The sequence below is a fragment of the Pangasianodon hypophthalmus genome, chromosome 16 (genome assembly GCF_027358585.1).
Source record: "Pangasianodon hypophthalmus isolate fPanHyp1 chromosome 16, fPanHyp1.pri, whole genome shotgun sequence".
NCBI lineage: Eukaryota > Metazoa > Chordata > Actinopteri > Siluriformes > Pangasiidae > Pangasianodon > Pangasianodon hypophthalmus.
The window spans coordinates 16,871,908-16,888,032 of NC_069725.1; the positions used below are offsets into that span (position 1 = coordinate 16,871,908).

Consider the following 16,125-nt stretch of genomic DNA (forward strand, 5'->3'; position numbering starts at 1 on the left):
TAGTGGCAATAATTCCAGTCTCTTGCTGAGAGAAACTTGGCTCTGAGAGGGTCCACAAATTCACTCTTCCACCCCAACAATGGCAACAAAGAAGTGGAGCTTATGGCCGATTCAGAACCAGAATCAGTCTTCAAGCAACAGATAGACAGGGTAGAGAGTGGAGCAGGGAACATCACAACATACACTATATTACCAAAAGTATTCGGTCACCCATCCAAATGATCAGAATCAGGTGTCCTAATCACTTGGCCTGGCCACAGGTGTATAAAATCAAGCACTTAGCCATGCAGACTGTTTTTACAAACATTTGTGAAAGAATGGGCCGCTCACAGGAGCTCAGTGAATTCCAGTGTGGAACTGTCATAGGATGCCACCTGTGCAACAAATCCAGTCGTGAAATTTCCTCGCTCCTAAATATTCCACAGTCAACTGTCAGCTTTATCATAACAAAATGGAAGAGTTTGGGAACAACAGCAACTCAGCCATGAAGTGGTAGGCCACGTAAACTGACGGAGAGGGGTCAGCGGATGCTGAAGCGCATAGTGCAAAGAGGTCGTCGACTTTCTTCACAGTCAATTGCTACAGAGCTCCAAACTTCATGTGACCTTCAGATTAGCCCAAGTACAGTACGCAGAGAGCTTCATGGAATGGGTTTCCATGGCCGAGCAGCTGCATCCAAGCCACACATCACCAAGTGCAATGCAAAGCGTCGGATGCAGTGGTGTAAAGCACGCCGCCACTAGACTCTAGAGCAGTGGAGACGCGTTCTCTGGAGTGATGAATCACGCTTTTCCATCTGGCAATCTGATGGACGAGTCTGGGTTTGGAGGTTGCCAGGAGAACGGTACATTTCAGACTGCATTGTGCCGAGTGTGAAATTTGGTGGAGGAGGAAATAATTCCTCCTCCACCAAATTTCACACTCGGCACAATGCAGTCCAAAATGTACCGTTCTCCTGGCAACCTCCAAACCCTGGTGTGGTTTTTCAGGAGTTGGGCTTGGCCCCTTACTTCCAGTGAAAGGAACTTTGAATGCTTCAGGATACCAAAACATTTTGGACAATTCCATGCTCCCAACCTTGTGGGAACAGTTTGGAGCGGGCCCCTTCCTCTTCCAACATGACTGTGCACCAGTGCACAAAGCAAGGTCCATAAAGACATGGATGACAGAGTCTGGTGTGGATGAACTTGACTGGCCTGCACAGAGTCCTGACCTGAACCCGATAGAACACCTTTGGGATGAATTTGAGCGGAGACTGAGAGCCAGGCCTTCTCGACCAACATCAGTGTGTGACCTCACCAATGCGCTTTTGGAAGAATGGTCAAAAATTCCTATAAACACACTCCTCAACCTTGTGGACAGCCTTCCCAGAAGAGTTGACGCTGTAATAGCTGCAAAAGGTGGACCGACATCATATTGAACCCTATGGGTTAGGAATGGGATGGCACTTAAGTTTATATGTGAGTCAAGGCAGGTGACCGAATACTTTTGGTAATATAGTGTACCTGGATAAAACTAGGCAAAACAAACTGATAAATGCTATCAGTGGAAAGATCATGGATGCAATTGTAGGCTAGACCAAACTCTACAAATACTTTTCCATTATATTGGATTGCACCCCTGACATAAGCCACACAGAGCAGGTATCAGTTGACATCAGAACCGTGTCAATGGAGGACAAGCCACATGTGAAGGAGCACTTTTTCACCCTTTTCTCAGCTCCCACCCAGATGGTCTGTCTTGAAAAGCCATGTCAAGATCACATTAAAGTCATGGTCAGAGACCAGGAGGGAGAGCCATGTGAACAGTGTAGAGGCCATTAGGTACCAGGTCCCACAGATGAGAGAAGCCCTCCTGAAGGTAAAAGAAAAGCCAATAGATCCCACCATAAAAATTGTCTAAAATCTTTAGCAGAGGAAATTGCATCCTTTCATTTTTCTATCTGCTCAGTTGTCTGGTATGACATCGTCAACCGCACTGAAAATGTCAGTAAGCTGATGCAGTCTTTTTCTATGCAACTGGATATGGCAGTGGACCTGCTTGGCAAAACAAAAACTTTCCTGACCGACTACTGAGATCATGGCTTTGCTTCAGCTCAAGCTTTAGCAAGACACGTGTGAAGAAATGAATGTGTGCTGCTTTTTTTTTTTTTTTTTTTTTCATGAAAAGCGACTGCAAGAAATCTACCCAAACATGTGGGTGATACAGAGGATATCTGTGACTATCCCAGTGACCAAGGCAGCTGCAGAGAGGAGCTTTTGAAAGGTCAAGCTGATTAAAACAGACTTGAGGCTTACTATGAGCATCTCACTGAAATTGCAGTGATCAGCATCAATCATGATGTGTCTCAATTTGTCTTTTGAAGCAATCATTGTTGACTGCTGCAAAGAAGTCCAGGCGTGTGCCGTTTTGAAACAATTCTCAACTTAAGGACAAAACCTAAAATCTTGCATATACTGTGCATAAGACCTTTTTTTTCCCCCCATATCAACACAAAATATGCTGTTGGCTTGGGTTTTCCATGCAAAAACACTGTTTTAGTTTTGTTCCCTTCCAGCAGCATGGGCAACATGTTGATCACTGCCAATATCCAATTACATCATCCAGGCCCCTCTGAGAAGTTCAAAAGTAGTTTTTTTAGGCATGCAGTCAAACAGCTTACACTTTCTCTACACTGTACGGTCCACTCACACCAGCATGTGCTGTACTGTCCAAGCACAACAAAGTGTGTTAGCATGCTTTATAGTCCACTGAGGGGAAAGGATGTCATGGTAATAATTCACCATCTAAAAGTGAGTATACGAGTTATAACCCAGGTCCATGTGCTCTGCATCTAATAAATATTTTTGCTTGGCTATCTGTAGCAAAAATGTAGCAATACATATACATACAGACACAGCAAATTAAGCTATAGATGCCTCATATTACATTTCCCATAATTTAGAAGTCAATTTGTTTTTGTAAAAATGCCCCATTTTTACATTTTCACAGGTACTTAAAAATCAGTACTTGCTGTTACTGAATGGTATTTCAGCAGTTTCAATAAAAAACTCCACTATATTTTGGGTTATTTTAGTTGATTACATGTGCTCTTACAGTATGTCAGATCAACTCTGATTTCAAACTCCAATTCCCAAAATACACCACAGCCTTCAAACATGGCCACCACGAACTACAACTCCCAGCCCATGACACTGGCAAGTAAACGCTCAGCAGTGCCTACTCTGACTACCAAGCTGTTTGTCTGTTGATTGCTATCTGTTTTTTTGACTCTGTTTCAGCCTCCTGGTTTTTGCTACGTTGTAATGTTTGCCAATCGCCTGAACCCTTGCCTGTTTTTTGACCTTGAACTTGTCTGTCCTTTTGGAACCGTCCGTTTTGAACATTAAACTGTTTATACTGCATTTGCATCCATCTGTTGTGACAATACAAACAGGTAAAAATAAGAAAAAAACATAAAAGATAACAGAAAAAGTAAAACTGAATTTGACAAAAAATAAAACTGATTTCACAGGGCCCTACATATTGACCTAAACAACCGAAAGTATTAACAGTTCGGGAATCAAACCAACACACCAAAGTTTCGAATCATCCTGCAACTCTAGTAGAGTGCCACACTGTCCTTCATAACACAATCCAACTAATCGATAATGAAATTCCAAAAGAAATGGCAAGTATTTTTTTTTATCTTATTGATTTTGTGAATTAGTTGTTACAGCCCTACTAATTACACTCACCTGTTGCACATAACCTCCTCACTTAACTGTATAAATGAGACACCTAAAAACATGAGACAGGGGGACAGCGAATGACCGGTATGTTTGTGTATATTTTGTTTCCTCATGTTGGTGTAAAATATACAGTCCTCTCAAAGTATTGGAACAGCAAGGCCAATTCTATTTTTTTTTTTTTTTGGCTATACACTGAAGACATTTGGGTTTGAGATCAAAAGATGAACATAAGACGATAGATCAGAATTTCAGCTTTCATATCCTGATATTTATACAGCTATAAATACTTGACTTAGAACAAGGCACCTTTTGTCTGAACCCACTGATTCTGGATACTGGTCACATATAGTAACATATGCCTGACATGTGTTTCTTCAGGCCCAGGTGTGCTCGATTAGATTTCTTGTTTAAACAATCATTAGCACTGAAATTTTGCACTTGGTTTGAGCCCTTGGTTTCACCTGTGAAGATTGCATCTCTTGTTAAAGATGATAAGCCAACATGAAGACCAGAGAGCTGTCTATGGGAGAAAAGCAAGCCTTTTGGAAGCCAAGAAAAGAGGGAAAATCTTTCAAAGCCATTGCACGTATTGGGCACAGCCAGTACAACAAATGTCCTCGAATGCACTGAAAAAGAAATAAACCACTGTTGTACTAGCAACCAGACATAGAACAGGTTGTCCAAACAAAACAACAGCAGTTGATAACAGAAACATTGTGAGAGCTGTGAAGAAAAACCCAAAAACAAAAGTCAGTGAAATCACCAACAACCTCCACAGGGCAGGGGTGAAGATATCACACCGTTCGAAGAGGGCATTGAGAGCAGTAATAAAGACGTCATACCACCACCCATCAGCAGTAAGAATTGGAAGGCCAGATTGGAATTTGCAAAGTAATACAGAGATGATCCACAGAGGTTCTGGAATCAAGATTAACCTCTACCAAAGTGATGGAAAGGCCAAAGAGTGGAGAAAGTAAGGACCATGATCCAAAACATACAAGCTCTTCAGTCAAGCACGGTGGCGGTAGTGTCACAGCTTGGGCTTGCATGGCTGCTTCCGAAATGGGCTCACTAATCTTTATTGATGACGCAACTCATGACTGTAGCAGCAACATGAATTCAGATGTCTACAGAAACATTGCCTGCCAATTTACAGTTCAATTACCACCCACTCACCAGGTCTCCCCTATCATGTGACAGCCTTCACACTCACAGATTGATAGCTATCACAGTATTCCTCTGAGACACGTGAAGCCAGCCAACTGCATCTTTTCGAACTGCTGCTCACAGTGCGTCACACGGTATCCAGGGCTATCTGCCCGCTCCCATATGCATGAGTTCACAGACACCCATGATTGGCTAGTGTCAGCGTGATTGATAGGAGAGAGCATAGAACCCCTCCCAAGCAGACAGCACGCAAGCACTTTGGCTTTCTTGGTCTCCTGGCCACGGACAGCTATGGCATTATCAGGATTCAAACTCGCAAACTTGAGGACAATAGGGCAGACCCTTTTCTGCTGCATCACGTGGGAGCCACTGGCTCTCGCTTTCTATTGATGTAAGCAGAGAATATGTTGATGTTATTAATGGAAATAATAACAAGTATCTAACACCAGTTTACTATATTTATTATCATCTAACTTTATCACCTAAAGTTTTTGGCTGTAAGAGGGGAAAAAAGGACTTTTGACCCAAAAAGATTAATTAGGCCAACAAGAAGGCGTAAAACATAACATTTTACAAATAATGGTGAATTAATAATGTTAATTAAAATGCAGTTAAATTCACAGGTTTTTCTGACTGGCACTCTCCTGCTCAACACCGAGCAGTATCAGGAGAGCAAAAGTCTGCCATTGGAACATTAGACAAACCAATTTCTACAAAAATTACAATGAAATATGATGTTAAATGGTGTTTTTTTTTTTTTAACTTTTTACAGCACATCAGTGCAAAATCACTTGCAAAACCACCACCGTCCAGCTCATTTTAAGTTATTGCCACAATTCCCAACTGCACAGCTGGTAATATTATGCCTCCCCTACTCTCCTTAAGTCTGAAATGGTGGTAATGCTTGTTTTCCTGTCTTTTTGGCTGGCTGGTTGTAATTTAATACCATGCCAGCTACCATGGCTATTTTCATGGCAGGAAAGAGTCCTAGAGGAGTTGAAACCATCACAGTCCATTAAAATATGCCTCAGACATATAGTACTTTGGCACAAGGGGCATAAAGGAGGATCTTCACCTGTTAACAAAAACTTTTATGCAAGTCTGGAGTGGCCTATTTGGCAATGGGTGTAGACATGTAGATATGGTCCCAGCGATTATCCAAGTAGAAACGACATTTTCTACCAACAACAAGGTTGATTTCATGAAGTTTATTTGTACTACATTGATCCCAATTGGTTTGCCATTTTTTTCATGAGATAAGAGTTTATAATATATGGTTTGAGGTCTGAAGGTGGAATCAGGCTTTTTTTTTTTTTTTGAGCTCTGAAGATAAGGCCTCCTTAGCAGCAGCATTTGTTTGCTCATTCCCCACAACATCCTCGTACCCAGCAAAAAAGAATTTTAAAATTCCGTGCCTCCTAAAATTTCTACAAAAGCTCATTTTAAGAGATGCCAGAGTTTGAAGACATGACTGAGTCTGTTATTATTAGGAAATTCTGTTGTTGAGAAGTTTCAATATGATCCAGTGTCAAAATAATCTCAATAATCTCAGTGTATGATGGAAAGCTTCCCCATATACTTAAAAGCTGTTGGTGGTAATCACTGGGGTGTGTTTGAGATTTTTTGTTTCTTGTTATATCCATGTTTTTTTATATTCTGGGGGGGGGGGGGGGGGGGGGGGGGGGGGGGCAGATATTACAGAAGTGTGTCTGACCTAGTACACTTCAATCAACTTTTATATTTTCTAGATGGGGCTTAATCCATAGTACAAATGGATAAATATGCCTTGGCTTTCTCTCATACAAAAATGACAACTAAGGTGAGAATACTGCATGATAAGCTGAATTATTTTTATTGGTTGATAGCTTTGTTGGGTATTGCAGGGCTAATTTGAGACATCTATTCTCCAGAGAGAGTTCATTAGCCTTAACATACAAGCTTTGAATTGGTGATGTTCTGAAGGCCCCCAGGGACAGACATATGCCTTGATGAGGAACAGTGTCCAACAGCCGGATATGATTTCCTGGCTGAGCCATACACCATGGCTCCAAATTCCTTGGCATCTTTGATAGGATCTCTTCCCAAGAATAAATCTGTGTCGAGATGGAGAGAACGTCTTCGAGAACTGGAACCCTTTGATATGGACCAAGCAATGTTGTCAAAAAATACTGACTTTTCAATACATATCAATTCTGAATATTTGAAAGGGTTTCAGTATTCATTTTCCACAGTATCAATACACTGATACCAGCTTCACTTTCTTGCTCTCTCTAGCCGACAGCGAGTGGACACACACTGCAGTGCCCACATAGTCCTGCCTCCTCTCACTCACTCACAGTGCTGTCTTCTCAGCACTTAAAAGGAGAGCAAGTGCAGAGCCTCCACGACCAGTTTTGGTGGATAAAGAATACAGCAGGAGTGCTATTTGGAAACATTACAGATGTGAGGCAAATGAACATGGAAAGGCAAAGGTCACAAGCAAGCGTTGCTACAGAGCAGTGCTGACAAAAGGTGCTAACACCACTAATTTAGGAAAGCACCTGAAGGACCTACACATGGACCTATATAAAGAATTTCAAGAGGTTGGTAACAGCTCCCATTTCAATCACTGAAGCATTAAAAAAGATGGCCCAGTAAACTGCTGTTGATAAGTGTGTTGTCCCGTTGTAATTCTCAAAGCTAAGCTAATACCCCTCAGAGCTATCAGGCCTGAGGAATCTCAGACAGCAGAGTTTCAGTTCAAAAGAAAATACTTTGACTATGGTCAATAGTAAATTAACTTAAATACTGTTGTGCTTAAAGGGATAGTTCACCCAAAATGAAAATTCTGTAATTATTTACTCACTCACATTTGTTCTAGCACGTCAGGCATGCACGTTTGAGCTTACACAGAGGGCATCAAATATAGTATGTGCACTGATCAATGTTTGTATGTGAATAAAAGCCTAATTAAAATCTGTTCATCATAAAAAGCGATCGGGTCTCTTCAGAAGATTTGGATTAAACCGCTCAATTCATATGGATTACAATATGATGTCTTCGTGTACTTTTTGAAGCTTGAAAATATTGATTGCCTAGACTTTCAATGGATGGACAAAAAAATTATGAGAATAATATCTTCATTTGTTTTCCAAAGATGAACGAAAGTCTTATGGGTTTGGAACGACATGAGAGTGAGTAAATAAGGCTGGTATCACCACTGATAATGCCTCAGAAAACAACAAAAGCATTTCAGCAGGACAGGCACAACCTGTGTGTCTGGAGCACTGCTGAGGATAAGAAAGACGGTGTCTGCATTCAGCAGATCACCAGAGATGTTGCGACAGCTAAAGAAGAAACAAAAAGATCTGTCCAAACACAGACTGATCCATGAATTAGCCCAGTTGCGGGGATTTCTAGAACAGTGGCAAGCAGTCTATTCAGTTCTATCGGAATGATGATCGGAAGAAATGCCACCTCATGCCTAATCAGATATTACAGTTCTTGAGGCTGTCAAAGAGGTATTGAGCCCTGTCAGCTCTTTCATGGATGCCCTTAGTGGTGAAAAACACACCACTCTCTCCTCTGTCCTGCCCCTAAGTTTGAAGATTGTTTCTACTTTCACAGTTGAGGAAAGTGACAGCAACCTAAAACGTCAACTTAAAGATAATATGAGAGGAGATTTCAGACAAAGATATGAGGGCATGCATCTGCAGCTGATACTGAAAATAGACACGTTTCTTGACCCAAGAGTCAAGAACAGTTTTGTTACCTTGAGAGAGGAGGTTAAACAGAATCTTATAGACAATGTCCATTTACTGGAAATAGGAGGCCAAAGTCAGCAAACACCTTCTCCATGTGCCAAGCAACCGGCAGCAAAGAAAACTAAAACAGATCTGAAAAGACTGTTAATAAGCATACAGAGGGAAAAAAGAATAAATGGAGAAGATGCATCATCCAGAGAAGAGGGTGGGGTGCAGACACAGAACTCAAAAATAAGTTCACAATATATGAAAAGATGCCTGAACTTGCAGAAGATGCAGAAGAGGACCCACTCACATGGTGGAGGACAAATGAGAAAACTATACCTCACTTTGCTCAGTTTGCTAAGAAGTATTTGTGCGTCGCTGCTTCAGAATGTGTCTTTAGTATGTCAGGGCTCATTTGCAGTGCAAGAGGAGCACACTGACATGCTGGGGTTCCTAGCTTAAAATCTGTAAGTTAAACATTTGGAAGTTATACAAAGAAACTTTAGGCTACAGTAATGGGTGTCACTCTCACTCACCTCTGTAGAGAACGTTTGCATATATAAGAATAGTAATTACTTTCCTTTCAGTTTTTTTTTTACTCATTTGTCACTTGAAAATGTACAAGACTGCACTGCTTTTGTTTTTACTTGCACTTTAGTGCCTTTTAGACATAAGGACTGTTGATATGGGGGGTGGGGGGGGGGGGCTTAAAATACTCTGTGAAAGATATGTATTTTCAAGTAAAAATGAATAAGATTGCACCGTTTTTTTACTTGCACTTTATTGCTTTTTGAATGTGTGACGATCTCAGAGGCTTTTGAACAAGTGCACTCATGTTATATCCTTGTTAATTTATCCTTAAATAAAAATCTAAAAATTTTCCCCATGGTATAGAATATCGAAGTTAGAAATCCCTGTATCGTGACAACACTAGGACCATTGATTGTCAGATGGATTTTCCATTCAATACTATGCATGGATGGGTTTACCTCTAGAACAAATACAGATGTCATCCACATAAAGGCTGCTGTGGATCGCTGACCGGTTACTTTTTCAACTTTTTTGTTTATATGGATACTAAAAAGGGTACCTGAAAATACTACCTTGAGGCACTCCTAGCTCTTGTCTGTGTTAGTCTGGTACTACCTACCTTAACTCTGCAAAGTCTGTTAGATTAAAAAGTTGTCAATAAAAGTAGGCAGCCATCCTCTGAAACCAAGTTGATGAAAATCCTTTAAAATAACTCTCAAGGCTGATGAAGTAATCTATAATGTTTCTTCCTTTTCTAAACCCACATTAAGCATTATATATTGGATGGTTGAACTTCAGCATCCATACAAGGCATTCATTACCCATTCTCTCCATAGTTTAACAAACAACTTGTCAGGGCTGTGGGACGATAACTGGAAGGTTCACTGTGATCTTTCTGCTTTTGGAATAGGAATGATTACCGATTCTGTCCAAGAAGATGGAATGTGTCCTGATATCCAAATGGAGTTACAAAAAATGTTTAAAAGCAAACACAAAGTAGTATGTGGTAAACTGTTTAAAAACTGATGGTAGATGTTATCTGGACCAACAGCCGTATCATGCGATCTGTTTATGGTCTGCATTAATTCTTCCATGGTAAAAGGTTGGTTGTAAGATTCCAATTATCAGACAAAAGTTAACAGCTTTCTTTTCTTCTGCAGCCCGAATTGCTTGAAAAGCTGGAAGTGAGTTTTCAGTAGATGAGTTTTTTCTGCAAGGATCTTCACAAGTTTCTGCAAGGATACTAGCGATTTCTTGTTTTTTGGTTAATATTTTATCTCAATGTTTAATATGCTGAATTTGATGTCTGCAATTCTTGCCCATCATACCACGAATCAGATCCCAAACCTTTTTTGTAGAAGTCTTTGATGAAACGTTGGATACAACTTTGCCTCTTAACTTCATTTTTAATCTGATGAGGTTTTCAGCTGTTGCACATCTGAAGAAGGATCTTTCTGCCATATTCCACTCTTTTATAGCATTTTTGCAGTAGTTGTTGAACCATGGCTGACGATTATTATGTATTGGGTGAGGTTTTTGGAACAGTATCATCTGCTATGGAAGTTAGAATACTATTAAGTGTTTTAATAGGATCTGGGTCATCTTCAGAAAAAGCATTAAACTGCTCATAACAAAGACTGAAAGAGGTACCAGTTTGCTATTTTAAAATGCCCTGTACACTAGACCCTTCTCCTCTTCCTTTAAGAACTAGAATAAGTGGAAAATGGTCACTTCCACAGAGGTCATGCAACACTTTCCATGAGAGAGCCAGTAATAGCTCAGGCTGACAGTCAAGTCGATCGCTGAGTAGGTACCATGTCCTGGGTGTAGATAGCTTGGAGATCCATTATTTAGGAGGCATAGGGCATGATTGTCAATGAACTCAATTCTCTTGCCTCTTGTGGTATTCTGATTACCACCCCATAAAGTACTGTGGCTATTAAAATCCCAAGTATGAAGGGCAGGGGGAGCTGCTGGACAAGGCTGTCCAACTCTTGGTGTGTTAGGGTCATGTCTGGTGGAATGTATATTGAGCACACTGTAATAGCTCTCTGGAGCATTATAAGCACTGCTGTCACTTGTAAATTACTGTCCAAAGTGATCCGACTACGTATCACATTATTCCGTATTAAAATAGCTGTGCCACCAGAACAACGTCTGCTGTTTGCACCCCAAGAATTTAAAACTGTAATATTTTTAAAAGACAAACTGTATTTCTTTCAGACAGAATTCAAGAGGATTAAAGTTGCAGGAATTCAGCAAAATTAGCTCTCAAGCCATGACAGTTCCACTGGATGATGGTATAGTCCATAATTAAGTAGGGAGTACTGGTACACTCCCCCTTGCTCTGCCTTTTTGGAGAACGGCTTCTGCTGATATGACCACTCTCATTTCGACATCTTTAATTGGGTTGGTTTTTACGTTCACATCTTGTGATCCTTTAGAGTGCCTCAGGCTTTTTTGAGTTCTTGTTAATTGTTTGATTTTTTTGTTGTTGAATTCTGATTGGATTGGTTATGGATTGATATCGTTTCACTCTTATTTTCTGCAATTTTTGCCCTTAGACGTGCTGCACCTTTACCGCTACTGACAATCTGTGGCTTATCCTTTCGTAACTACGTCAGATCTGTTTGGCAGTCGACTGCAGCGAAAGTTTTTTTGGCTACTGAAGCAAGGATTTTATTTAAAGAAAAGGAGGGGATCGTGGAAAACTTTATGTGCCTCAGTATAGCTGATTTTCTTTGTACATCTGATTTTCATTTATCTCTTTCTCTTTAATCCAAATCGGCCATTCTTTTGATGTAGCCATATGTCTTCCTCCACAACTGCAGCACTTGGATGGCTTCTGACAACTTCCTTTATCATTATCCTCCTCACCACAATAACAACACATACTCTTAATCTTACAGTTTTTTTAAGCCATGTCTGTATTTTTGAGAGTTAAAGCATCTCAAAGGGTTGGGAATATAGTGATTCTTTCTGGTGGGTGAGGTTTATTGAAGGTAATAATGTATGTACCAGTTTTAATATTTCTGTCTTCTCTTGTGATTGTTATTCTCTTCACATGCATCACTCCTTGAGTTAAGTTCTAGAGTAATCTCATCTTCTTCTACATCATCTAATTCTCTGATGCAGGTCACTCCTTTGCAGTAATTAAGAGTGGGAAGGACCTTAATTTCAAGAGCAACCAATAAATTTGCATGAAGAAGATTCTCCGCATTGGGCGTATTATTATTATTATTTTATTTTATTTATTTTTTTTTTTTAAGAAAATAACACCAGAATCTGAATGAGGTCTTTTCACAAAACATTCAATGTGAATTGGCCTTTACTATTAACAAGAGATCACAGAACATTTTATATAGCTTTTTTTAAGTTTCCCTGCTTTAAACTGTAGCCATGAAAAGCAAACGTGTGTTTTACAATACTAGGCACATTCTTCATAATGTTAAGACAGTTAATTTGTTAAAAGCATTTGAATTTAGTCCATTTTTTGGATTAAGTATTTGTTGACAAAGCCGTGCTAAGAGAATGTTTACTAAACCGAAGCTGTAAGCTTTTACTGTAAATAAACCTATCTAGTTATTAGCTGTAACTAAGCTCATTAAAAAATTTAAATAAAATTATATAAATTATATTAAGTATACATGTACTGTGTTGAACAGCAGCAGAGATACTTACTAAATTCCTGTATAGCCAAGGAGCCCTGATAAATATGTTGTTTCATTTTCTTAATTTAAAAATCTCTTTTCATGTTTTAAGATTGAAGACATTCATGGCTTTATCTGTTCGGAACCACAGACAACCTAAGATGCATCAGAGAAAGACTTTTTAATGCTATGCTCCAAAGTCATAAAGCAGGTTATTAAGATTTGAATAGGATATAAAATAGGCTAAAAGGAGACACATATTACAAGATACAACACAATATATTTTTGCTGATCATAAAGCTGCATACACCACATTTTCCTGCAGACATTTAATATGTCCAACTCGACAGTCATCACAATAGTTAGAATCTGTTGAAGATTCTTACTATCACCAATTGTCTACCTAATACTTTGTTTTTAACAGCCTTAGGTTTTTGAGTTACTGTAGATTACATAACCTAAATTAAGTCTTTACTGGGAGTCTACTAGAACAAAACAGAAAGTAAAGTGTGCAAATTTGCAGGATTTAACTGGCTGTTGCAATGACAGCTGCAGCCAGTATAAGGTCTTGCACTTTATATTCATGCATGTCACAATATCATGATTCTAGTTTTCTGTAAATAAAGCCATTATAGAATAATATTATCATATTGCTGTGTGTGAAGCAAACATGAAAAGCAGGGAGGAAAACACACCTACCTGCTCACGCTGTTCATTTATATCTGTCCGGGTTTTATCACAGAGGAGACATTTAAGTAAACCTGTCTAAACCAGGACTTTTACAAAGCGTTTTTCATCAGTTTCTGTCAAGAGATGGTACGTGTAAAAAACAAACACAAATCTCTGCTAGTCAATCAATGGGCAAGCAAAAGACCAGCTGATACACACGACTTGCAGTTAGCTAATGGGAGGCTTGCGTGCAAGAGTGTAAACACGTCTGTGTATCATACATACCCAGGAACCTACTCTCGGCATCTAGACGCACATGTGTTAACACATAAGCACAAGATAGGCCTTAAGTCCAATAGCGTCATGCCAAGTCATTTGGCTATTATATAGCCAAAATTACTATTTTCAATAAATAAAACATCAGGCTAAGCAATTTAAAGCTAGTGTACACTTCTTCCGTCAAATGTAAATCACTGACCGCATCTTTTTTTGACCCTGCAAGCACTGGAACACAACTGAGCACAACAGGAGCACCCGAGCTCCCAATGACCTCTGACTGACTTCTGCTCAACCTTCCTTCGTACACAGTGAACAAGTGTCTAGTTCCAAATAAAGAGACATTCCTACAGGGGTCTAAATACTGCTATGTAGCTTCAGGAAGGGGGACGCTACAGTGCGCACGAAACAGCTGCAGCTCGTTGAGCAGAAATGCATCAAACGTCGCTGTAAATTGTGAGGTGCAACTATCTAAGCATTTGCTCTTTCTTTCATATCCTTGAGAGGCCATAGTCATGTGTGATCAGGAGTCCAAGGCAAGGCTGGCATTTCCATCGCCTCTGTCGGTGAGAGAGATGTTAGCACATGCAGAGCAATCAGAGGTCTTCTCCAAGCCCCCAATCAGCTTTCCTGTGATGTTTGACCAGTAGCAGTTTGAAAAGATGACGTGATGATTACAGTGTGTTTAAGAGCGGAGATGGTGTCCTTTGGTTAATTCCCTATCAACCAAGTTTTATGATTGCTCGGGTCCGTTCCAAGTACTAAAGCCGATTACTACAGACACAATAAAACATCAATCTAGCAAACATATTAATACGCTACTAGTACAGGCCGAACCAGGAGGGTCGGAGCATGATTTACAGAAAACGACACGAGTCTATGCCGTAAGCGTCGAGTTACATATGGGTACTAGAATATGGCATCGAGACGGTCTGTAAGGGAAAACCTGCAATGCAACTAGCCGACGATAAACTGTCTCAGAGGAAATATAGAAGGATAGCTTTATATGGTTAGCTAGCATACGACCACCTTGCTCGCTCTCTCGTCACGTCATAGCATTTAGCCAGCTAGCCAGCAAATGACAAAAACACTCCAGGACTTATACTACAAAGCGTAAAAACAGTTGTGAAACCACAACACTAACAAGTACTGTTAATGTTACTTATTTAATGGACAGTCGACGTTCACGACAGCTAGCTAACTGTGTATCTACAATCGACAAACTCGCCCTCGGTTCAACAGCCGGTCAGCCACACTGAAATTTAAAAGCTTCACGAGATAGCTAGCGTTAGCCGATTATATCTGCCCGAAATGGCGTTTGAACAACACAGCTATACTCTTATCTAAAACTGTTGTGTCCATGCCGTCAACAAACCTACTGATTTTGCAGAATTATAAAAACGTACTATTAAAATTCATAAAACAAAAGAATCAGCTAAACTGAACTACCTTGTAGGCCTACTGGATAGAAATCGGATAAAGTTAATCATTCTTACCTTTGAACAAAGAAGCCTATGGGCCAACCTACTAATTGTAAGAAGAGACATAATGCCTGTATTTGTAAATGTGTTCCTATATATAAATATTAGTAACTTGTATTGATCAATCCGCTGCCGGTGCGCCGCGGAACTGGTTGAAGGTGCCCCTACAGTGGTTAGAGTGAAGGTTGAAAAAGGCACTCAGGCTCAAAAGTAGTCGCAAGTTGAATCCCAAATGGCTCCACATTGACAATGTAGTGCACTAACTAGGGCACGGAAGCCATTATTTCATACCATGTGTAGTGCATTGAAGTAGGAAGCGGTGAACCATCTAGTATTTATCCGCATTTTGGATTGGATGGGGCTTGATCTACAGGAAACTGCGAAAAGCACCAGTATTCGCCAGACTGATATATAACTGCATGTCATTGGCTGTTGACGCCTGCGTTCTTTTATATGATTGGTTCAATTCTGTGAAGCTCGTTTGGCTTTCAAAGAGGTGTTCTGGGATGTGCCTGAAAAAAGAAAGTGATTAAATTATGTTACAGAGCGCTATTTCTTTACAAAATCAAAAATTTATTTTTCACATAGGCAAGCACATACAATTGAATTTCGATTTATCCTGTTGACTTGGTAAGGTACCACCTCAGTAAAGTGTGCCGTGTATTAAGCTATTACGTGGTAGGGTGCATGCAACAAAGGAGAGTTCCCTGTTTTGTTGTAGGAATAATAAATATAAAGCGTACCTTTTCAAAATTGCTGTTGGAAATGAAATCTTGTATAATCGAATTATAAACCGAGTGAACTCTCTGGCGTTTTATTGACGTTCGCTATATAATATTCCCGGGACATTATAAACGTTCGCAGCAGGTCCTATTTTAGTCCTGAAGGGACG

General features: G+C 40.0%; 1 protein-coding gene across 1 annotated transcript in view; it reads right to left on the minus strand.

The window, feature by feature from the left end:
• cs (citrate synthase) overlaps positions 1-15,459 on the minus strand; it is a 56,316-nt gene extending 40,857 nt beyond the window's left edge. The window contains exon 1 of the mRNA XM_026921164.3: positions 15,249-15,459. Coding sequence (XP_026776965.1) covers positions 15,249-15,299 — 51 coding nt within the window. The 5' untranslated portion in view covers positions 15,300-15,459. The remainder of the gene's footprint in view (positions 1-15,248) is intronic.
• Positions 15,460-16,125: the final 666 nt, after the last annotated feature.